This window comes from Pongo abelii, chromosome 11 (genome assembly GCF_028885655.2).
Source record: "Pongo abelii isolate AG06213 chromosome 11, NHGRI_mPonAbe1-v2.0_pri, whole genome shotgun sequence".
NCBI lineage: Eukaryota > Metazoa > Chordata > Mammalia > Primates > Hominidae > Pongo > Pongo abelii.
In genome coordinates this window covers 19,696,483-19,721,629 of record NC_071996.2, presented here as the reverse complement: position 1 = coordinate 19,721,629, position 25,147 = coordinate 19,696,483, and the positions used below count along the sequence as shown (strand labels likewise).

The 25,147-nt window shown below is 41.2% G+C and overlaps 1 protein-coding gene across 7 annotated transcripts in view; it reads left to right on the top strand.

The window, feature by feature from the left end:
- Positions 1 to 24,937, top strand: part of UGGT1 (UDP-glucose glycoprotein glucosyltransferase 1) — a 107,083-nt gene extending 82,146 nt beyond the window's left edge. For 6 of the 7 annotated variants that reach the window (XM_024243409.3, XM_024243408.3, XM_024243410.3 and 3 more), the window contains 14 exons: positions 548 to 627; positions 1,916 to 2,105; positions 3,124 to 3,282; positions 4,106 to 4,191; positions 6,142 to 6,226; positions 7,158 to 7,246; positions 7,803 to 7,907; positions 9,108 to 9,192; positions 10,217 to 10,399; positions 11,448 to 11,608; positions 13,009 to 13,123; positions 15,994 to 16,110; positions 16,724 to 16,889; positions 18,992 to 24,937. In XM_024243409.3, coding sequence (XP_024099177.3) covers positions 548 to 627; positions 1,916 to 2,105; positions 3,124 to 3,282; positions 4,106 to 4,191; positions 6,142 to 6,226; positions 7,158 to 7,246; positions 7,803 to 7,907; positions 9,108 to 9,192; positions 10,217 to 10,399; positions 11,448 to 11,608; positions 13,009 to 13,123; positions 15,994 to 16,110; positions 16,724 to 16,889; positions 18,992 to 19,017 — 1,647 coding nt within the window. In that variant the 3' untranslated portion in view covers positions 19,018 to 24,937. Of the gene's footprint in view, positions 1 to 547; positions 628 to 1,915; positions 2,106 to 3,123; positions 3,283 to 4,105; positions 4,192 to 6,141; positions 6,227 to 7,157; positions 7,247 to 7,802; positions 7,908 to 9,107; positions 9,193 to 10,216; positions 10,400 to 11,447; positions 11,609 to 13,008; positions 13,124 to 15,993; positions 16,111 to 16,723; positions 16,890 to 18,991 lie in introns of those variants that run through there. The other variant, XR_008522705.2, reaches the window with a different exon arrangement.
- Positions 24,938 to 25,147: the final 210 nt, after the last annotated feature.

Below are 25,147 nucleotides of genomic sequence, written 5' to 3'. Positions count from 1 at the left end.
TAAGGTATGCTATATTTTAATTTATAATGGCAAAGAGATGAATATGTTTTTTCATTTTTCCTTTTTTATAACTACCATGGATTTTTTGTCTTGGCGTGTCTTTTAGACATGTACAGTGTGTTACAATTTTAGGACATTTAAAAGACCTTTGACAAAGACACAGTCACTCCAACATTCATTGCCAAATAAATCTCTAACCTTTTTTGTGAGTATTGGTATCTCTGTTTTTTCATCCTTTGGCATGTGAGCGGTGACTCTGAGGCCTGTAGTTTTTCCATGATCTGCCTGCTGCTTCCCCACGGGAACTGCCTTCGTGTGAGGAGCAGTGAGCTGCAGCAGCCTACTTCTCATTGTTTTTGGCCACGTCCTATGTATGTGTGATGTAGATTGTGCAGTAGAGTTGTGATTTCCAGAAGTTTCTCCGGTGCAGACTCTATGGCTGTTATTATTTTTATATCTTTTCTGGAGATATTAATAGCTCAGTGTCAAATAATAAATTTCTGAAGAAAAAAATCCTAAATATTTTGTCATCTGGTTTTCCTTCTAGGTTTTGGCTCAGCTGATAAACATGAATCTGAGAGTATTTATGAACTGCCAATCCAAACTTTCCGACATGCCTTTAAAAAGGTAAAACATGCTATGTAAGAAAACAGTTGAAGAAATGGTACTGAATCCAAGTTCTGATATTGCATGTTAGAGGATCAGATGGATTTATAGGTGGACATCATGTTTGAAATGGTCATTTACTAAATGTTCAGTTTTGCCAAATTTCACTCTAATCAGAAGTTCTAAGAACATAGTGTGTTTGTAGCATTTAGGTGGCATTAACCCAGGCTGCTTGCATTTGTGCCTTTTCTTTCTTTTTTTCGAGATGGAGTCTCGCTCTGTTGCCCAGATTGGAGTGCAGTGGCATGATCTTGGCTCACTGCAGCCTCTGCCTCCCGGGTTCAAGCGATTCTCCTGCTTCAGCCTCCTTAGTAGCTGGGATTACAGGCGCACACTACCACGCCCAGCTAATTTTTGTATTTTTAGTAGAGACGGGGTTTCACCATGTTGACCAGGCTGGTCTCGAACTCTTGACCTCAAGTGATCCTTCTGCCTCACTTCCCAAAGTGCTGGGTTTACAGGTGTGAGCCACCACGCCTGGACCCATTTGTGCTTTTCATCTTAAAAGAATAATATTCATTTCAAGTTGGAATATACATGTTAGAGGAAGCTTGCTTAGCTATATATTGTCATGAGCTTTGGAATGGTCATTTATGAAAAAAGTGATACAAAAAGCAGTTAGTGTTGTGGCTATGGGAAATTTCTAACTTGCCAGTGTGCTGTGTTTTATAGGTTAGCTTCTAAGTGGATTGAAACAGCATTTGCAAGTAACCAAAGGGTTCCCAGCTTCCACCATTATTCTCGTATAGGGGAAATGTTTACATTATTAGTGTTTTCAGGACTAGCCTGAGAGCCCAATCAGCATTTAGGAATTGGTTTTAAAGAGAAAAATGAATCCTCCCTGAAGGGAGGAAAATGCCCAGGACCTAATTGTGACCCTGACAGCCATCCATGTGAAGGAGTGGCCTCTGTTCAAGTGATTGGATTTTGGCTTGCAGATGGACAGTATAGTGGCTGCTGAGTATGAGCTGGAGTACCTGTTACTAGAAGGTCATTGCTACGACATCACCACAGGTCACCACTGAGCACTCCTCCTCAGTGCTGTCCTTGTTTGCCTTTTCTTGCATCTGCAGCAACCACAGGAGGCATCATAAGGTCAAAGGTGGTTTTGGAAACACTTTTCCCAATCTGGAAGGGTACTCCTCCAAATCTAATTTGTTTTAACCAGTTGTTTACCTGTGTAAGGGCTGTACACTCAAGTCCTGTTGTCACATAGAAAAATCTCTAACACTTTCCTTTTCAATTTCAGCTTTTACCGTTATGTCTTAGAACCAGAGATTTCTTTCACTTCAGACAATAGTTTTGCTAAGGGTCCAATCGCAAAATTTTTGGATATGCCTCAGTCTCCACTGTTCACTCTGAATTTGAACACACCTGAAAGCTGGATGATAGAATCTGTCAGAACACCGTATGATCTTGATAATATTTATTTAGAAGAGGTAAGACCATATCTATTGCTTCCAAATACCTAATCATGTATAATACAGCAGATTGAATCATAGTCTAGGTGGGCCTCTGAGACATCGGTGTTCAGGTATGGTATTTTTTTAAACAACAGCTTTATTCACATGGAACTCATATACCATAAAATTTTCCCCGTTAACGTGTACAGTTGAGAGGTTTTAGTACCTTCACAGAGTTGTGCAGCCATCACCAGTATATAATTTTAGAATGTTTTCAGCATCCCCAGCAAAAGCCCCATACTCATTAGCAGTCACTCTCCATTTCCCCAGCCCCTGGCAACTGCTAGTCTACTTTCTATCTCTATGGATTTGCCTATTCTGACATTTTGTCTAAATAGAATCAAATGTGGTCTTCTGTAACTGGCTTCTTTCACATAACAAATTGTTTTCAAGATCCATCCATGCTGTAGTATGTATTGATGCTTCATTCTTTTTAACTTGCCAGATAATATTTTATTTATGGACATATCACATTTTATTTATCCTTTCACGAATGGACATTTGGGTTGTTTTTACTTTTTGGTTGTTATGAAAAATGCTGCTATGAATGTTGTGTGCAAGTTTTTCTACTGATACGTGACTACAGGATGTCTTTGCATTTAGGTCTTTAATTTTTTTCAACATTTAGTATCTTATCCTCATTCATATTTTTAGAATAATGTCCTTATTGTTTTTTTCTCCTTTCTCTTTCCGACCCAGTTTTTATAATTGTATACAGTCATTAACCACCACCATAGCCAAGATGCAGAACATTTCCATTACCCCAAAAAGTTCTTTTATACCCCTTTGCAGACAGTAGCCTCCTCTCGCCTGGTTTCAGGCAACAACTGATCTGCTTTCTGTCATTATACTTTTGTCTTTTCTTGAATTTCTTAAAATATGATCATATATTATGTAAGTCCTTTTTGTCTGCTTCCTTTAGTTTGCATAATGCATTTCAGATTTATTCATGTTGTCTCTGAGTGCGCTCAAGTGATTGGATTTTGGCTTGCAGGTGGACAGTGTAGTGGCTGCTGAGTATGAGCTGGAGTACCTGTTACTGGAAGGTCATTGCTATGACATCACCACAGGCCAACCTCCACGGGGACTGCAGTTTACCTTAGGAACTTCAGCCAACCCGGTCATTGTGGACACCATTGTTATGGCCAATCTGGTAAATAATCTGTTCATCAGATAGTGATATTGTAGTTATGTTAATTTGGGCACTATAATTTATGATGGAGCAATTAGCATTCTTAACCATAGAGTGAGATTAAAATTCATTATAGGCTGAATTTGGTCAATATAGAAATCATTAGTTAGCTAAATTTGTAGGTTAGAATTACATGTCAAAAGAAAAAACATGCTGGAATACTCAGCTATAACTGAATTGGCCCCCTGAAAATAGATTGCTCATGAGCTGACAGCCTTTTTCTTTTCTTTGGAAGTGCGACACTTATTCATGCATCACACGTTGATTCTTCCCTGAAGCACAGCTAAAGAGCAGACGATTTATTGGTGTGACTGGCCTTTATTGTACTAGTTTTTTTTTTGAGACTCCTCCCCAGGCTGGAGTGCAGTAGTGTGATCTCAGCTCACTGCAACCTCCGCCTCCCAGGTTCAAGCAATTCTCCTGCCCCAGCCTCCTGAGCAGCTGGGATTACAGGCACCCACCACCATGCCCGGCTAATTTTTGTCCTTTTTTAGTAGAAATGGGGTTTCACCATGTTAGCCAGGCTGGTCTCAAACTCCTCACCTCAAGTGATCCACCCGCCATGGTCTCCCGAAGTGCTGGGATTACAGGCGTGAGCCACCGCACCTGGTCTGTGCTAGAGTTTTTAATGTGTAGTTTTGGTTTTTTAAGAGTTGCATTGATTTGTTTACTGTGTTATTAACGTTATAGTTGATTGATATTTCAGAAATAGAAGTAACTATTCCTCAGAAATAGCATTGTGGTGTTTTGAAGAGAGCTAACTGGACTTTTCTTCTTGTCCTAGGGCTACTTTCAGCTGAAAGCCAACCCAGGAGCTTGGATCCTCAGACTTAGGAAGGGACGCTCTGAAGATATTTATAGAATTTACAGGTAGGAGTAAGTGATGCAGATACATTTTCCCAGAACATTTAGAAATGAGCATTAGCTCTAATTGAATACTACCCTGGCAGTTAGCCAGGCAACATGAATTTAATTTGCAGTTGTATGTGATGAAACAATAGTTTTTCCAGGAAATTAAATATGGAAGAATTGTTAGAATAGAATTAGATAATAAGAGGTATAGATGCTAATGAGTATAGTCAGGCTTTATTTTTTAATTATTCCTTTGTGCTAACAATATCCCAGAATCAAATCATTCTATCACTGTGTTGCAGCTCGTAGATAGGCAGATGAGAAACTTGAAGAAAGGAGAAAAGAAAGAACGAACAGCCACACTTTTCTGCCCAGAGAGTGTATGTGTTGACCCTGAGTGATTTGCAAATGCGCAGTACATGGAAGCTTTGGTCTTAAAGCTGTGCTGTTAGTACTGGTATTCCTTGGTCTGTGGTGGCATAGTAAGAACATTCCCTCTATAGCCAGCTTTTACCTTAAGGTTTACTGCACATATTTATTAGTTTAAAAATAATTATGTTGCCTTTAGAAAAGTTTGATATAAATTCTGCTGAACACAATTTAAATTAGTTTTAAACTGTGTGAAGAGACTTCCTACCAGGTTGTGTAGGGGATGATTTCCCTTAGGGCACATTTGAAGCACCCTGTAGTATGTCGTTGCCTTAATTAGCTCCATAGTGACACACATGAAACAGTGGATTAGTGTCTGGTTCTTACCCAGGAAATAGAAGAATTCTGTATTATAATAACACCATTGTAAACAGTAGAAGGTTTTTTTCCACATAACATTTTCTTCAGATAAGGTTTTACAAAATTTTGGATGCACTTCCGAACTCCTTCCCTTTTGGATGCCCTGGCCCTTGCCAGCCCTCCCCTTCCCAAGAGCATGGTGCCCTCTCTTCCTAGCTGTTCAGGGCTCCCCCCAAGCAGGATCTTCCTTTGCCTGAGAACCCTACTCTCTGCTAGATGACAGCAAATGCAGTGAATTCATGTTGTAATTATGACTTTCTGCACCTTGAAATTTGGTGACTGGAAATTTTAGGCATTGCTGTTGATTAGTAGGGAAACATACATTTAATTTTTCTTCCTCTGCTCCTGTCTGCCTGCAAATAGAGTTTGTTATAGTTTTTCTGGTAGTGTATAGACACCAGGTTGAGTACAGGGCCTGTTGTTGACTGTTGCCTCCAGACAGAAAGAGCGAGCAGATTTCCTTTACAACACTATTCCAGTTAAAGAGTAGTGGCCGGGAGTGATGGGTGATGGCTCACGCCTGTAATCCCAACACTTTGGGAGGCCGAGGAGGGTGGATCACTTAAGGTCAGGAGTTTGAGACCAGCCTAGCCACTATGGTGAAACCCCGTCTCTACTAAAATACAAAAATTAGCCAGGCGTGGTGGTGGGTGCCTATAAACTCAGCTACCTGAAGGCTGAAGCAGGAGAATCTCTTGAACCCGGGAGGTGGAGGTTGCATTGAGCTGAGATTGCTCCACTGCACTCCAGAGCAACGGAGCAAAACTCTGTCTCAAAAAAAAAAAAAAAAAAAAAGAGCAGAGGCAGTGTGGTTCCAGTAATGGTTCGGGGGGCCTGTTCCCACTGTACTCCTTTATCGAAGACTCTGTGCTTGGCTCAGAGCTTGTGAACACAGGCGGTTGTTTAGTACTCACCATGTGGTTACCACACATGGGTGCCTCTCACTGCGTGATGGGTAATTTGCAAGAGGACTCACAAAGGAGGTTTGGACACGCACCTTACATAAAGAGAGATTTCAACATGTGCTTCTGTGCAGCTCGAAGGAGCTTAAGGAGCAAGAAGATAGCTGGATCTGGAAAACTCCCTTATGAGAAGGATGATGGACTCAGATGCTCTGAGAGCATTTGCTGCCTTTTGAGAATTGTGCCTTGTAATATTGATCTTTCTTTTCTCGCAAAGCCACGATGGCACCGATTCTCCCCCTGATGCTGATGAGGTGGTTATCGTCCTCAACAACTTCAAAAGCAAAATTATTAAAGTGAAGGTGAGTTTGGTAAAAGTAGTGGCATTCTGTTATTGGACAGCTGTCATTTAAAAATATGTATCTTGGAACCAGCCCAAGAGTCTCTTTGGAATTTGCTATGGCAATTATAGGGATACTGCTTTAAGGCAAAATGTCTTTGTAATTGTGAGTTTGTGGCTTCCCTCAACTGAAAGATTGTACCTTTTGGGTAATCTCGGTGTGCAGAACATGTCTCATCTTATATAAAATATTCTTATAGATGCTATGTTGTTTATATAGCCACAATTCATAGTGTTGTTGATGATTCTCTTCTCAATATTGGGGGAAATGGCAATGAAAATTTTCAACAATAATAAAATGATAGTCCTGTTTAATTTCTTTTGACTTGTACTTTCCGTTCTCTGAATGTTGAAGCTCTTAGTGCCTTAAATTCAAGTACAGTATATTCTGGAAGAAAGAATCATTACACAGTGAAACCTAAAATAGGCCATCCATTGTTGAGCAGAAAAATGGTCACTGTGCTACCAAGAAGCAACCCCTGTTTGTGCTAGTGAATCCTGAAAACTGGCCATAACATGAAATACCTCCCTCCCAACAGCTAGAGCCCCCAGCAGCCACACTCTTCCCTGGAACTAGCTGTTGACTCATTGAATCGTGCTTCTGGTTTCACTGCACAGTTGAGTTTGCGGCTCTTTGCCTGTGTTGCAAGCTGAAAATGGGGTTAATCTAATTAAAAGAGGTTGCTGTCTCCTCACATAAGGTTATGATGTGAATGTCCTGGTGAAGATACTTTTATTGAATCCTTCTAGACTCCGGGTGGGGTTGTGCCTGTTTGTGAGAGAATTGATTGATAATTCCCTATTGATGAAAGGCTCACAGTGTACATCCAGCGAGAGGCAGTTTTATGCCTATGAGACATACTGGGAGTAAGGGTTATCACATTCAATTGCAGGTTCAGAAGAAGGCAGATATGGTGAACGAAGACCTGCTGAGTGATGGAACGAGTGAGAATGAATCTGGATTTTGGGATTCCTTCAAATGGTAAGTTGACATTGTAAGAGTTATGTTTTTAAGGAAAAACTGAGATATAAGCACCATCTATCCCTCCTTTTTTGCATTTTGTGATTCTGTCTGGGCCTTTCACATTCTACTTTGTGCAGCTACATCTCACTCTTATATTTGGCATAGATGAGTGTTTTCCGCTCGATTAATCCAAAAGAGCTTCATGTCTCCTAGTGGGGAAGTTACTTCTGCTCCATACTTTGTGACTCTCATTGCCTGTACCTACTCTTTGGAAATTTCACTGCTCCCTGCTCAGTTTACTTCCCGTTGTGTAAGTTGCATTCTGGTGCAGCCTGTGTTCAGTCTCTTCCTAAAACAACACTGTCGGAGAGTGAACATTCTTTTTGTTTTCCCATAGGTTGGTTTTGTCAGTCTTGTGCTCTCTCCAGGGTGTGAGGGAAGCTTCATAACCACTCCTGCTGCAGCTCACCCGCTAGGGAAGGATGGGAAGCGCAGTCTCTTTCCTCTTACTTTCAAAGGCTGTGTGTCTGTACCAGTGTTTCAAGTGGTCTTTTTTTTACCCTTATTGTTATAGGGGCTTTACAGGAGGACAGAAGACTGAGGAAGTGAAGCATGATAAAGATGACATAATTAATATTTTCTCCGTTGCATCTGGTCATCTCTACGAAAGATTTCTTCGGTCAGTCTTGTTGATTATTTCATTATATATGAATGAATTGGTCAGTGTTCTTATTTAAAGAGGAAAGGTTTTGTGAGATTCTGCTCATTATACTCCTGTGTCTTTGAAGCACTCTGAGCATTGTGACTGGCTTGCCATTTATCATTGGATTTGTTTTGATCCCGCCATCTCTGTGAAGTTGAACTATGTAGTGAGTGCCTCTGTATATTACAAGGCTGTAGCCCTTTAACATCACTGTACACATTCATAGACTGTACTGTTTACTGCCTGCCAAACATTGCTTAACCCAGAGATTAGGAGGTTGACATAGAGAATAGAATGAGGACAGAACCATGGAATACTTCACTGCCGTCTAAAGATTCACAGGATTTTAGAGCCAGGAGAGACCTTAGTTCTTACATATGAACACTTCTATTTTATAAACAGGCTGAGGCCCCGAGTGTGAAGGGACTTGTCTAAGGTTACACAGCTAGAGCCAGAAGAGGCCACGGGCTAGGGCTGCCTGATGTAGTGGTCACCAGAGGCACTGTCAGGAAGGCCTGAGAGTCACTTTTCTCATTGCCAGGGCTCTGTTCACTCTTAATTTTTCACTACAGAAAATCAACATGTCATTTGTCTCATTTTTAGCCCTCTTATTTCCAAGAAATAATATCCTACCTAAAATAGTGATAATAATAACAACTGAATTTGGTTAAATTCCTCCATTCAAAAATGTGGTTTTGTTTTCTGAGTAAGGAGGCCGGAGCTGGTAGCCTTCCTCTCTGAAGCAGGGCCTCTGTGTAGGCTGCAGGAGGCGCTGTGGTTACACATTCTTGCCTTAGCACCAGATGCTGATGTCACGTGACGGGTTTTGGAGAGTGATGTCAGTTACCCCAATCTCCAGGGTTCATCTGGACCATAACTAATACATCAGTTCATGAAGCAGTTTATTTAGAGGTGTAACAGAATTAAAACATTTGCCTCTGTCAGTTAAGTGTAGTTTTATAGGTGAGGAATGCCCCTTCTCTTTAATGATAACTTCATAAGCTGGAGTAAGTACAATTTTTCATTTTCCATCACTGAGCATCTCCCTCGGCCTAATTGAGCCATTAGTTAGCTCTGCCATAAAGAGCATTTAGGTGTCTTGTGTTTGACTCTACGTAATGTTGAGGTTAAATAACATTGGAAAGCTATTATTAATTACCTGCTTTTGTTTGGCAGCATAATGATGCTATCCGTGCTGAAGAATACCAAGACTCCTGTGAAATTCTGGTTCTTGAAGAATTACTTGTCCCCCACATTTAAGGTTTGTTTCACAGAGAAAAGGAAAACATTCTTATTAAGGAGATATTTACTGTATAATATATTTTTCATGACTTTTGTTTTATCTGTATACTTTAGCAAATTTTCCATTTACTAAGATACCCTAATTTGGTTGCATATTTTTATTTTGATTATTCTTCCAGATTGGTCTTTTTGAGGGAAACAGTTAAATTGTGTTTAAAAACTTGGATAATATAGTAGGAGAGTCTTTTGTTGTTGTTATTAGGAGCAGTGTCTTACTGAGATAACATTTCCTTCCTCTGAAGCCTGCGTGCTTGCTTTAATTTAGAAAGCACAGCGATGGTTTACATTGAAGAGAATGATTGGTGTTAGCGTGAACCACTCCTAGATGATGTATGGAAGTAATGCTTCCTCTGTGCAAAACAAAACACGTACTTGGAATGTTTTCTGCATTACTTATATCAGTCAGTATTTGTCATCTAAGTTGATTTATTTGCATCCTTTTTTTTTCTTGTAGAATTTACTAAGTGACTTTTAATATATTCAATAACCATTCTCCTTGATAAGCACTTTACTGCTGGCCCCTAAAGGTGCTTGTACTTAGAATCTGAAAGACTTATTCAAAAAGGGCAACACATTTGTCCAGAGTTCTGGCTTTGCAGTGTTATTCCCTGGGTTAGATCTGGCCTTGAGGAAGGCTTGTCATCAAGCTCAGTAAATGCCTTACTGAAATCAAGTTTAGACAAATGGACTTAAAGTTCATGTGCTGTAAAAACACACACACAGGGATATACATCTAAAATCCTTCTCTTGAACATTCTGTCATTTCATGTGGTGACCAGAAGTCATAAAGAAATGGGGATTTGACAGAGGTTTATATCTATTCTTCTATGTAGTCATGAGTGGGTCAGGGCCAGTCTTTGTAAGACCACTGTTTTGGTAAATGTGTTTTATTTGTCCCGTATCATGGTGGTTGGCTTACATTATGAAAGCAGTTTTCTTAATCAGAAGAAATGCTTATTTGTTGTTCCCATGTCTGAAAATAGGAGTTTATACCTTACATGGCAAATGAATACAATTTCCAGTATGAGCTTGTTCAGTACAAATGGCCCCGGTGGCTTCATCAACAGACTGAAAAACAGCGTATCATCTGGGGTTACAAGATCCTCTTCCTGGATGTACTTTTCCCACTAGTTGTTGACAAGTTCCTGTTTGTGGACGCTGATCAGGTAGGCCCTTAAAGGCCAAGTTTTGACAGTTTGTATTAAAAGCAACAAATTGCTTCTTTTTAAATGTTATTTTTTCCACTTATGGAAAAGGAGATGCTTATTTTACATTTAGAAAATATGAAAATATGTATCACACAGTTGTGATCACTTCTTAAATTTGCATTTAGCTTATCTCCTTTACATCTTTTTCTCTGTCTTTTTAACATCATTGTGATAACATAACATGTGCAGTTTTGTATCTGACTTAATTCATTTAACATGAAAACTAAAAATTAGAAAATTAACATTTAGCAGTGCTTGCCATCATCTCTAATTATCTGCCCAAAAGATAAGAGTTATTGTCATGGGTAATAGACGAAGCTTAAGTGGATACATGGCTTTGGCAGTAGGGAACCTCCGGATATTCTTCCGGCCGTCAGGGTTTGACTTAATGAAAGGGAACATGTGATTTTAGAGCATACAAACTCAAACAGCATAAATGTACTTCTGCCCACAGCCTTCCACTTCAGCCCGAGCGGGCGGAAAACCAAGTCAGCCACCTGAGTGGAAGGATGTAATGTGTATGAAAGGCACTGGGACAGAGACTTCACTCACCTCTTTGGAATTCTCTTCCACTGGCCCAGCCTGAAGTGTGCCTTCCTGTTTGTAACATAGCCACATTTAATCCTTGTTGAGTACTTAAGATGGGCAAGGCATTGTTCTACACCTGTCCATCCATGTGTTAACTTACATCATCCTCCCAACAACCCTGTGGCATAGGTACTGTCATTATCTCCATTTTACAGATGAAGACACTGAGGCACAGAAGGGCTAAGCAATTGAAATTTGTTTTATTCCTACTCCCACACGCCTTGCTAAGTGTCTTACATGTTAGTGAGTCAACCAGGTAATAAGTGGAGGAATCAAAGTGCATCTGCCGCTAGTGCCTGTGCCACTAACCACGGAGCAGCCTTCCTTGCTGCCTTAAGCGAGCCACTCTGTATCTGAAGGAAACCGCATTAGAGCTGTCTGCATGGTTGCTTAACAAACGACTTTTGATATTCTCCAGATTGTACGAACAGATCTGAAAGAGTTAAGAGATTTCAATTTGGATGGTGCTCCTTATGGTTACACTCCTTTCTGTGACAGCCGAAGAGAAATGGACGGCTACAGGTTCTGGAAGTCAGGGTACTGGGCCAGTCATTTAGCTGGGCGAAAGTATCATATCAGGTACTGAAAAGAAGCACTCCTAACACTGTTATGGGGTTTTCCTTAAAATTGATTTTGTGTAGTTAAAATTGTGAATAGGTAATACATTGGTATGGTTGAAAAATAAAAATGATAAAAAATACACAGTGGCTGGGTGCAGCGGCTCACGCCTTAATCCCACCACTTTGGGATGCCAAGGCAGGCAGATCACCTGAGGTCAGGAGTTCAAGACCAGCCTGGCCAACATGGCGAAACCCCCTCTCTACTAAAAATACAAAAATTAGCTGGGCGTGTTAGTGGGTGCCTGTAATCCCAGCTACTTGGGAGGCTAAGGCAGGAGAATCGTTTGAACCCAGGAGGTGGAGGTTGCAGTGAGCTGAGATCACGCCACTGCACTCCAGCCTGGGTGACGGAGTGAGATTCCATCTCACAAAAAAAAAAAAAAAAAATACAGTGTAAAAAAAACTTCCTAATCCTGTCTCTCTCTTTCCTACTCAGTTCCTGTTCTCACAACAGATAACCTCCCAACTTATTGACTGTCTACCCTTCCAGATTTTCTTAATTCTTACAGAAACAGCTTTGTGAATGTGTATTTTTTTTTTTTTTTTACACAAAATATGCTACCTATTTATACATTTTGTAACTTGGCTTTTTTTTTTTTTTTTTTTTTTTTTACTTAATGTCATATACATCTTCTCAATGAATAGAGAGAGACCTGGTTCCTTTTCATAGCTGCATATTATTTCAGTGTGTGAGTGTTATTTATAGTTTTTCCTGTGACCTACAATGTTGCAACGAATAATCTACTAAATAATTTTTCATATCTCATATATTTGTGGGATAAATTCCTAGAAGTACACCTTTTAGGTCGAACGGTGTGTGCGTTGTTACATTTCTAATGAGCACTCCATTCTCTTCTCTGCAAGAAGTGTGATTTGAAGATGTGCAGGGAAGAGGACCGTGTAGGAAGCGGCACATGCAGAGATCACTGCTGGGGTGTAATGATGCTGGCTTCATTCTTTACATTCCTGGTCCAAAAGAACTGTAAGGACTGTAACACTCTGGGGTTTTTCCCCCCCTGTAACATGGAAGACATCATCAGGATATCATTGAATAATGGTTGTTTATCAGTTACTATGGCTTTTATTACTGCCGCATATGCTAGAAATCTTTTGTCTGAGATCATTTCTTTCGGATGGCAAATACAGAACAGTAACAAAAGCATAGCACAGTATAGATTTTGCAGTGGCTTTCTTAGAGATCTTTAAAGTAGCACACTTTAACTCCACTGCAGGGCTGCAGCATACGTTTTCAAAGAAAAGCCAGAATATTTGGCTAGTGGCCTGTTCCATTATTCATTGGGTTTAGTTTTCCTGTCGTAATCCGTGGTTGGTTGTAACAAGCGGGTCTTCTTTATTCAGTGCACTATATGTTGTGGATCTGAAGAAGTTTAGGAAAATAGCTGCTGGTGACAGACTCAGGGGACAGTACCAAGGTCTGAGTCAGGACCCTAACAGCCTTTCAAATCTTGATCAAGTAAGTGTCCATTTTTTATGGTTAACTGTGAGTGACGGGTATACAGTGTTGCATCAGAAAATGAAGTATTACTTGTGTCTTCAATGCTCTCCTCACAGGACGGCGTCTTGTTTCATGGTGTGCGTGTGTGTGTGTGTGTGAGAGAGAGAGAGAGAGATTTTTATCTGCCCTCAAGACATATCAGCATGAAAAATGTCATAGATTTGATGCTGGCTGGGGAGAGAGATGGAAGGAGAATGCTGCCTCTCTGAACCATTAGCATATCTTTGTATTTTGTACTCAAACTAATCTCATAGGTTTGTTTCTCTACCTACTAGGGTCAGTTTGTTTTTCTGCTATAGGAAGTAAATAGCTCAGGATTCATAGTATAGAATCACAGTATAGTATCACAGCTTCCCCTTTTTCTATGTCAGAAACCATGATGTGTTTCAAGGCTAGCTAAATTACTGTTTGTTAATGTTAAGCATTTTTCAGAGGTGAGATTGTAGTTTAAGGGTTTTGGATACGTATTTCACATATTTTAAGCATTTTGTTTTGCTTAAGTCTACTTAAATTTTTTTAAACCTTTATTGTGATATGTAGCATCCATAAAGAAAAGTATAAAAAAAATACATACATATTCACATACATCCAGGAATTATTATGAAGCAAATACCCAGATACCACAACCTAGTTCAAGAACTAGAACATTATCAGCATCCCAGAAGCCATCCTTCCTCCCTAACAGAAGTGTCTAGCATCACGACTTTTATGGTAATCATTTGCTTTTCTTTATAGATTTACTGTTTAAGCATGTATCCGTAAACACTAGTTTAATTTGCTCATTTTCTTCTCTATCTCAATGGAATAATAAAAGATAAACTTTTTTGTTTGTTTGTTTGTTTGTTTTGAGACAGAATCTCACTCTGTTTCCCAGGCTGGAGTGCAGTGGCATGCTCTGGGTTGCACTCACTGCAACCTCCACCTCCTGGGTTCAAGTGATTCTCCTGCCTCAGCCTCCTGAGTAACTAGGATTACAGGCATGCACCACCACTCCTGGCTAATTTTTGTATTTTTAGTAGAGACAGGGTTTCACCATGTTGGCCAGGCTGGTCTCGAACTCCTGACCTCAAATGATCCACCCGCCTTGGCCTCCCAAAGTGCCGGGATTACAATCATGAGCCACAGAGCCCAGTTCTACTTACTTTAAAATTTGTGTGATACCTGGTATCTTCTAATTTATGGAGCTACTATGGATCTGATTCTATTGTATTATTTCTGTTATTCTTTTGTTCATACTGTCTATCACATATTTGTTTATCTTCTGTAGTGTGTCAGGCGTTGTTTTTGCAGAATTATTTTGGGGAATAATTTGAGTTCAAAAATGGTATCACCCAACAGTATTTGTTTCTCTCTCTTTTTTTTTTTTTTTTTGAGATGGAGCTTTGTTCTTGCAGCCCAGGCTGGAGTGCAGTGGCATAATCTCAGCTCACTGCAACCTCAGCCTCCCGAGCAGCTGGGATTACAGGCGCGTGCCACCACACCCAGCTAATTTTTTTGTATTTTTAGTTGAGACAGGGTTTCACCATGTTGGCCAGGCTGGTCTTGAACTCCTGACCTCAGGCGATCCACCCACCTTGGCCTCCCAAAGTGCTGGGATTACAGGTGTGAGCCACCGCGCCCACCCTTTTTTTTTTTTTTAAACAAGGTCTCACTCTGTCACCCAGGCTGGAGTGCAGTGATGCGATCATGGCTCACTGCAGCCTTGAACTCCCAGGCTCAGGCGATCCTCCCACCTCAGCCTCCTGAGTAGCTGGGACGACAGGCTCACACCACCAGGCCCAGCTAATTTTTTGTATTTTTTATAGAGATGGGGTTTTGCCATGTTGCCCTGGCCAGTCTTGGAACTCCCGGGCTCAAGCGATCTACCCACTTCAGCAGCTATTTTTAAATTTTAGTTTGTTGGCAGGGTTTTGTAGAGAAGTATCATCTATTTATTTTTGTACCATCATGGAACATTCTTTACAAGTATCACAGTCAATCATTTCTGTACATTTCCTTGTTCCATGTAAGTCTTAGGACAATGGAACATTTTATTGTGGCAAAGTCAGAAGGACTCCACAGGAAAAAGGTTTAAAGCATAGAGTAGAATTGGCTAGAAAAAATGTCATCTATTTGGGAGCAAGTCTCAATAGACAAGGTAGATTCAGAACTTCCTTGACAGAAGCCTGCAAAATTTACGAACCACCACTCTATTTAGTTGACTTTCAGAAGTCAGTAGGAGTATTTTTCTTAGGATTGCCCTAATGAAGGGAAGGTTAGGTGCAGGCTGTTTGTAAATTTTAAGCCAAAGCTTTTCAGTTGCTTATTATGGACAGATGTTTAATGGATCCTCTAAAATTTGTAGTTTTGAATAACTTCTCTAAGGCATTGGTAAGGACCTTTTCCATTTTAAACATTTGTGATTGGCATGTGATCTGTAACGAGCAGCTGTACATCACTGATGTTCTATGCGTTTGTCGCCACACGAACTGGCTGGGTGCAGTGGCTCACGCCTATAATCTCAGCACTTTGTGAGGCTAAGGTGGGTGGATCGCCTGAGCTCAGCAGTTTGAGACAAACCTGGGCAACATGGCAAAACCTCATCTCTAGTAAAAATACAAAAATTGGCCAGGCGTGGTGGCGGGCCCCTGTAGTCCCAGCTACTCAAGAGGCTGAGGCAGGAGAATCTCTTGAACCTGGGAGGTGGAGGCTGCAGTGAGCCGAGATCGTACTACTGCACTCCAACCTGGGTGACAGAGTGGGACCCCATCTCTCAATAAATAAATAAATAAATACCACCAGAACTTTAGATACATGTGTTTTATTTTCATTTTTTTTTAACCAAATAGGATCTGCCCAATAACATGATTCATCAGGTGCCAATTAAATCCCTCCCTCAAGAATGGCTTTGGTGTGAAACGTGGTGTGATGACGCCTCTAAGAAAAGGGCAAAAACCATTGATTTGGTAAGCCGTATGTGGTGTGCTTCTGCATGTTCATCCAGTGGATGTATGAGCGAATCATGATTAATGATTCTTATTTAGACTTTCTCTGTAATTGTATAGTTTGTTGGGGCTATTCTTATCTTACAGAATATTCTTATAAATATTTTTATCTTATAGAATAAGTATAGTTTGTTGTATAGTAAGCATAAGTATATAGTTTGTTGGGGCTATTCTTATAGAATATTCTTATAAATATTCTTATCTTATAGAATATTTCACTGGTTTTATTTCCCTGCTTACATTAGGAAACCAAATCCCTTAGCACTTAATGGAACTGTTTTCACAACTTACAATCTGCTGAGTCACTCCTTGGCATCCAGTTTATCTCTGTGCCTTGTAATTTTTCCAAATGGACTTTCACTTTTCCTGCCTTCCAGTAGCCACTCACACATTCTTTGTAGATGTAAATACAGCTTTACATAGCCCACTACCATATTGCTTCTGGTGGTATATCATTTGGTTCCTTACTATTGTTTTTTTGTCCAGTTAGGACTTGTAACCCAAGAACCTTTGAATTCTCTATTATGTAGCCTTTCTTCAACTCAGCTGAAGTGTGCTCTTTTGGTTTTCACAGTGTAATAATCCGATGACCAAAGAGCCGAAACTGGAAGCAGCTGTGCGGATTGTCCCGGAGTGGCAGGACTACGACCAAGAGATCAAACAGCTACAGATCCGCTTTCAGAAGGAGAAAGAAACGGGAACACTGTACAAAGAGAAGACAAAAGAACCAAGCCGAGAAGGTAAGCACAAATCGTTGGCTTTAGGACAGTACTTCTTTCCATTTCTGATTTCTGCTTGTTGTAAAGACAATAGAATAATGGATAAAAGGAAGAGAAAAATCTCCCATTAATCCTTCCATTCTAACATCCACCAGTATATATTTTTCATTTTCCTCTTATGTTGGTCTTCTAAACAGTATTTATTAGTGCAACTGCTGTCTTTTTTTTTTTCCTGGTGAGGGGGAGAAAGGGTATTTTAATTGTGATTATAGTTATTTAGGTTCATGAGTTTTGTGATACATAAGCCAAACCGTTTGCAGAGTTCTTGTCGGATTCCTTGTTTTTTTTTTTTCATTAAATCTGTCAGTGTACTAGTGAATGAAAAAATTTAGATCAACACAAATATGTAGTTGAAGAAACTTTTTTTTTTTTTTTTTTTTTTGAGACAGAGTCTCACTCTGTTGCCCAGGCTGGAGTGCAGTGGCATAATCTTGGCTCACTGCAGCCTCCACCTCCCAGGTTCATGTGTTTCTCATGCCTCAGCCTCCCAAGTAGCTGGAATTATAGGCATGCACCACCACACCCAGCTATTTTTTTATTTTATTTATTTTTTATTTTTTGTATTTTTAGTAGAGACAGGGTTTCACCGTGTTTCCCAGGCTGGTCTCAAACTCCTGACCCAAGTGATCCGCCCGCCTGAGCCTCCCAAAGTGCTAGGATTACAGACGTGAGCCACTGTGCCTGGCCGAAAAAAGTATTCTTTAAAACAAGCATGTTGGGATGGAGATGGAATGCTTGTATTTAATTTAGTGTTAAGTCTTTAATGTCTTCCCTGTTCTGTGTGTCTTGAATGATAGCTACTTGAAAAAATCATTAGAATACGAAATTGACTTTTTAAAATATTAGTAAGTTGGGCTCTAGATTAAGAAAAATTTTAAATGTATTTATTTTTAAATTGTCACGTAATAATTGTACATATGAATGGAGTCCATAATGATGTTTTGGTATGTGCATGGGCTCTGGATTTTTAAGATTTATTCTGCTTTAGACTAATTGTAAAAAAGTGGCTGGGCGCAATGGCTCATGCCTATAATCCTAGCCTCTCAGGAGGCTGAGGTGGGAGGATTGCTTGAGCCTGGGAGGTCAAGGTTGCAGTGCGCGACTGCACTCCAGCCTAGGTAACAGAGAGAGAACCTGTGACCAAGCAAGACCCTGTCTCAAAATAAAAAAATCCAGAGCATGAATCTTGGGCGATTTGCCTATACATCCCTCAGACCGTACTATGATATTAAATATCACAGCTGGAAGGTTATATATATGTAACCATAAAAGTAGTTAATTCCGATTCATCAGTAAAACCCTGAGGATTTCCATAGATAAATAGGCAAAGAATGTGGACACACTGTTCAAGTAAGAGGAAACACAAATAATAAATTAATTTGAGGAAACAGTAATCAAATTAAAGCAGTCTATCACTAGTATCTGCTACATGGAAGAAAACGGACATAGTGATAATGCCATTTGTTTGGGAGACAGTGACGCAGCTGTTGTGGATGTACCTTGATGAAGCTTTGTGTATTAGAATAGCCCTTGTTAAAAAGCAGTACATCTGCCATTAGAAGCCTTTAAGGCGTTTATATACCCTCAATAATTACTCTCTTGAGAATGTATCTTAAAGAAATAATTCAACAGAAAAAACAAAGTTGTATACATGAAAAATTTTATTTTACTATTACTTATAAGCCAAAAGCATTAAAAGCAGTTTAAACATCCAAGAATGAGCTACACTGATACATAGAAAATGTTTAGATGCTATTAAATGATAAAAGAAAAATCCCGACTAACAAAATGCATGCAACATTTACTGAAAGTAAATATTGTATTTGTGAAAACAATTCAGTTGGAGTGGGGTTTACAGATAGTTTCCATCTTTTAAAAATCTTTAATTTAGTTTTTGCTTTCAAAATACAGTACAAAAACACAAATCCCAAAGATTTAGTAAGTGAGATAAGATGAAGGTGGAGGTACAAAGAATAGGTTCCAGTGATGAAAAATGCCCACTTGGTGGTGTTTGTAATTTGAAGATCATCTGTTTTCTTTTCTGTGGTTCTCGTTTTCCTTAGGTCCTCAGAAACGTGAAGAATTATGATCTCTGGAGAAGGACAGGAAATCACCCCATTTGTAAAACAGTTTTTATACTAAATGCTACTTTTTGCTGATCTGTCTATACAACTGCTGATAAACTGGCTGGGCAGGAGTGCCACACCTTTTGATTCTGAGCATTTGATTCTGACTTCTGCACTCTGGTGGCCGCTGGATCTTTGGGATTAAAGCTCTATTGGATTTGTACCTCAGAGGAAGACCAAGTGGCTGATCCTTTGGACTCTGTAAAGAGCATTCTTCTAGCCAGAGGGTGGAATGGCAGCAGTAACTGGAAGAAAATTAGTTTTTTGGTGCCCACACCCAAGAGCACACACATGCTGCACTGTCTCGGAAAGCAGGGCCAGCTAGAGCCACCGTGTTCTTCCTTACCTCAGTTTACCTGCAGCCTGCGCTGCACTGCAGATGCCCACCCTGCCCTGGGTCTGGCCGGCAGAAGCTCTGTCCAAGGTCCACACATCTCCAGGTTCACGCCAACATCCTTGTGCCCTCCCCACCTTCTCTTCCAACGCATTAGGTGCATTGTTTAATTGAAATCCAACCAACAATTGTGTGTCAAGGCTGGTTCGGTGCAGTGGCTGGGCAAATTAATTTTGGGCCAGGATGGGGGTGGGTTTTGCAGTGAGGGTAGGGAAAATGTCAGGAGTAGGAAGGTTCGGGGGCTATGGGAAGGGAAGGAAGACCAGAACTGGCCGTCTTCTTTTATAATCCATTAGTAGCACCATGGCTCATTTGAAATGAGAATATTACTCCCACCCAACCGCAGTGAACTTTCTAGGTAGTTGTTTTGAAAACAATTTTTGTATCTGTGAAAGTCTTTGCTTTTTGTTTCCACCTTCTAGAAAAGTCTGCTACCAGTTTCCTTACTGGATACAGCCATACTCAGCCCCTCTCGCATCCAGCCCGTCAGGGTCAGGGTCAGGGTCAGGATCGCTCAAGACGAGCACCGCATTGTCTGCTCTCTTTTGCGCAGGATTTTTCCCTCAGACCCAGGGGACATTGCCTTGGACTTTTCTCTACAAATGCCCTCAGATCTAAGATCAGAAATGATTCTGCTTGTGGAACTCGTGGCTTTCTGTCCTATTTTCCTTTTATCTGAGCCCTGCAGGTTGCCTTCGGTGCCCACACCAGTTCTGTCTTCATGTCGCTGCATCGTGAAGCCCCATTTGCCTTTAGTCCCTGCTTTGTGTGTCTTCACTTCCACAGTCAGTGTTGCCCCTCAGGGCATACTTTGCTGGTGAACGGGCTGTAGAGCCTTGAGTATGTTATTGGCCTAAGTGGGCATGAGGCCCCAGCATCCGACTCCATCTGCCAGGCTGCAGGGCACAGCAGCACTGGCATAGACAGGCACGCTCTGTCTTCCAACGTGCACCAGCCTTTTCTTACATATTTTGCCTATTTTTAAAAAATATGAGGAGAGGGTGCAGATGGATAGCTGTGCCCTCAGCCTCCTAAGCCAGGTAATATATTGATGTGCAGGCTTTTTAAGAAATCTTAGTCTTATCACAAATATCAAGTAATTTATTTTTTCCATTTTCAAATGCAAAAGTTAGCCTAGGAAGCCTCCCAGTCATCCCGAAGGACCTTTTGACTTTGCTTATATAATTCTGTTAAAAATTGAGGAGGGGATTAATGAGTACAATGAAAACAAAACAAAACAAAAAACTAAGGAGAGGAAAGCTCGAAAGAGGATAAGAGACTGAAAAGGCACCTCAGAATGGCTGTTGTGGGCAGAGTCTGTGGCATGACTTTCCCCACCCTGCCCCTCTGGTCAGAGCAGCTGGAGAGATGGGATCAGTAAGATTAAAAAACTTTTGTTCGGCCAGGCGCGGTGGCTCACACCTGTAATCCCAGCACTTTGGGAGGCTGAGGCGGACGGATCATGAGGTCAGGAGTTCAAGAACAGCCTGGCCAATATGGTGAAAACCCGTCTCTACTAAAAATACAAAAATTAGCCGGGTGTGGTGGCTCACGCCTCTATGCCCAGCTACTCGGGAGGCAGAGACAGGAGAATCGCCTGAACCCAGGAGGCAGAGGTTGCAGTGAGCTGAGATCGTGGCACTGCACTCCAGCCTGGGTGACAGAGCGAGACTCCATCTCAGAAAACAAACAAAAATCGTTTGTTCAAGCTGCATCTTCACATTGAATGAAGCATTCAGACAGGTGACTGCTGCTGTCCACAACTGTGGGCGGAAGTGTGCCTTTTCCCAGTTTCTCGTCCAGGAGGTTGAACAGGAAATATTCAAGTCACTGGGATATATGCTTTCCAAATGCTGGCCCCCATAGCACCTTTCCCCATGTCTTTCTACCAAGCCTCTTATGTTTATTCTGTGCAGGGAAGACGAAGAGTAGACCATGTTCTCTGTGTGCTGTGCATGTCCTGGTGTCACTCATTGCCTCTTATCTGTCACCATTCTAACATAAGTCAGCTTAATAGTTGACTCTGAATAATGCAAGACCCAGCTTGCTTCCAGAATGGCCTAGGACCCTCCTCCTCCTGCCAGTTTTTTTTTTTTTTTTTTGGTTCATGTGACATAATCATCTTTCAAAATTAACCAAATGCCCCAGAAAATGATGTTACCACTAAAATATTTTCTCCAAGAAGGCATACTGTAACGGAAAAGATAGGTAAGATATTTTTTTCCCAAGAAGTAAGAATTGATTGTGCTGAATGTTCAAACTCTGGAAACTGTTCACAGTATGTTGTTCTTAGCTATTATTTATATAAAATGAATTATTTTCTCTCTCAGTCATGCCATAGTGGAGACTTCTGTTTCTGAATAAGTGACAGAGTAATATGAAATAATGTGATATGTCAGAGTGACATGCAGCATCATGAGCCTGTTTTTATGTTCTGTGTACAGTGGCATTTGATTGAGATCAAAGCCTGTCACAGCCTGCTGCTGGGGGTGTGGGGATATGCCAGAGTCCTGTGTTTGGTTTTAGAAGTTTACTGAATGTTTCCCACATGAAGAATAATGGATGGCATGTTAGTTTCTATAGGTAAAGTTGTACATCTGTCATTGTTGCATTTCAAATTTAACACATAGATGCTTGCCTGTCTACTTGGGTGAATGCCTCTTGAGAGAGCAAAGATTACATGCATGATGTATGTTAAGAAACAGTTTCCGGCCAGGCACAGTGGCTCACACCTGTAATCCCAGCACTTTGGGAAGCCGAGGTGGGCGGATTACGAGGTCAAGAGATAGAGACCATCCTGGCCAACACGGTGAAACCCTGTCTCTACTAAAAATTAGCTGGGCATGGTGGCATGCGCCTGTAGTCCTAGCTACTCGGGAGGCTGAGGCAGGAGAATCACTTGAACCTGGGAGGTGGAGGTTGCAGTGAGCCGAGATCGCGCTACTGCAATCCAGCCTGGCAATAGAGCGAGACTCCGTCTCAAAAAAAAAAAAAAAAAAAAATTAAAACAGTTTCCATAAATGGAGCTTAATTTGCTCTGCTGTCCTTAAGCCCTCATGGGTTTTTTTTTTGTTTTGTTTTGTTTTGTTTTTTTTAAAGAGAGTCTCATTCTGTCACCCAGGCTGGAGTGCAGTGGTGCAATCTTGGCTCACTGCAACCTCTGCCTCCCAAGTTCAAACAATTCTCCTGCCTCAGCCTCCTGAGTAGCTGGGATTACAGGCGCCTGCCACCATGCCTGGTTAATTTTTGTATTTTTTGTAGAGACGGGGTTTTACCATGTTGGTTGGCCAGGCTGATCTCAAACCTCTGACCTCAGGTGATCTGCCCACCTCGGCCTCCCAAACTGCTGGGATTACAGGTGTGAGCCACTATGTCCGGTCAAGCCCTCTTGTTCCGAACCCTGTCAAGGCTCTGCCTGAATGAGTTTTCATCTGATTGTGGGGACCAAGTCCCTGAGTAGAGGGCCAAGAGCTAGGGAGGGGGAAGAGACTGGCCCAGGTGGTAGGGAGGAAAGAACTCCCAGAGTTTCCTTTAGCCAGGAAACCTACTCTACTGACCCTGTGACTTGGACAGTCAGACATCACCCTGAGAGTGACAAGTGTAAAATGACTCCCTTCCTCCCCCGCCCTCTGGAAGTATATTTAGATACTTGAAAGCAATCCTTTTCTAAAATTGCCTTACCTAATTTGGCCTGAATGATTAAAAGAAATAACTCAGGAGTTACAAAGGAAAAAGAAAAAGAGTTACAAGGGAATTGTAGTCTATTTTTCTGAATAGAATATTAGTACTGTGGTATTGCATTTCATGGGAATGGAAATGTATTGGTAAAGCTACCTGATGGAAGCTTTCTCTTGGTAACAAAAATGGAGGGTGTATTATGTGCAGTTATTTAAATATATGTATTCCATTGTTGCGTGTTTTTTTTTCCCCCCAAGACAGAGATTTGCTTTTGTTGCCCAGGCTGGAGTGCAATGGTGTGATCTTGGCTCACTGCAACCTCTGCCTCCTGGGTTCAGGTGATTCTCCTGCCTCAGCCTCCCGAGTAGCTGGGATTACAGGTGTGCGCCACCACACCCGGCTAATTGTTGCTTTTTTTTTTTTTTTTTTTTTTTGAAACGGAATCTCGCTCTGTTGCCCAGGCTGGAGTGGAGTGCAGTGGCACGATCTCAGCTCACTGCAGCCTCTGCCTTCTGGGTTCAAGAGATTCTCCTGACTCAGCCTCCTGAGTAGCTGGGATTACAGGTGCCTGCCACTATGCCTAGCTAATTTTTGTATTTTTAGTAGAGACGGGGTTTTGCCTTGTTGGCCAGTGTGGTCTCGAACTCCTGACCTCAAGTGATCCATCCGCATCGGCCTCCCAAAGTGCTGGGATTATAGGCGCGAACCACTGCGCCTGTCCCATTGTTGTGTAATTTTAATAATTAGTTTTTTAAGTACTTGATTTTTGTGGGGTGATTGGAGTTAATCAAATATAGCTTGTCATGTGTGTAGTTTGGTAAGATAACTTTTTTAAATTCATGTTTTCTCTGCCTTGAGGTAGTAAGGGAAAGATCTTAATCAGGATTTTGGTAATTACCTGATTGAATTCAAGCAAATGAGACATCACGAACTTCAGTGGTTATTGATATTTCAGGGTATATACCTGAAATGCCTAGAGGATACAGATTTCTCATTTCGTTCTTTGGTCTTTCATTTCTGTATATACAGAAATGACACTTCTTGGAGGCAGTAGTAGCAGGAAGTCAATGAATTGAGTAGAGGGTCCCATTCCCTCAGGCTATTATTGATCAGTGACAATTTATAAACAGAAACTGCAAAGTCTGCGGCAAGTGGCCGCCTGCTTCCTAGAAGGAGTCCATGAAGGTTAAACTCTGTGGTCAGTATTCGCAAGCGCCGGGCATGGTGGCTCATGCCTGTAATCCTAGCACCTTGGGAGGCCAAGGTGGGCAGATCACCCGAGGTCAGGAGTTCGAGGATTTGCAAGCAAAAGAGCCTCTCCTGAGTCTTTCCCAGATACCCAGCAGTGCAGAGGCTAGCTGTGGAAGGTTGCACTGGGACAGGAATGTACTATATGCCTTGCCTTACTTGTCACCATTGAGATTTCCAGAGAAATGGGCATAACGTCTCTTAACAACAGCAGAAAGCAAAATACATTAACTTAAGATTGACAACAAAAGATTATCAAGTACCATGTTTTCCAGCCAACCAGTTATTCGTGGTAATAACAAAATAAAGGTGGGAAAATGTTATAATTTTTAAGGAAACTGTGTACTTTAAAAATCTTCTTTATGAATATCCAATGTTACTGTAATCCTGCTCCATTAAATGCAGCATTGTTGTCAGGTGCTGCCCCTTGCTTGGGAACAGCATTGGGCTTTTAAATGTCTGCAGAATCTCTGCATTCGAAGGGAATTGAGAATGAACTTCCTGGTACTGTAATGAAAATAAGGTCTGCTCAACACAATAAACTTGTCCTCTCTTCTTTAAAACTGCGCAGTCATTTGGCTTTTGTGTTTAGGAAGGGCAGATTGATAGAGCGCAAAGTCCAACCCCTTCATCTAGCAGAAGCTGCAAACCCAGACAGAGGAATGAGGGCTTTACCTGAGTCTTGTCTGCTGCTGGGGCTGGCTTCGGTTGCATCCAGTTCTTTGGATTCTGAGGATAGCACCCAGGTCTCCTCCAGGTCCTCAACCTCTGGG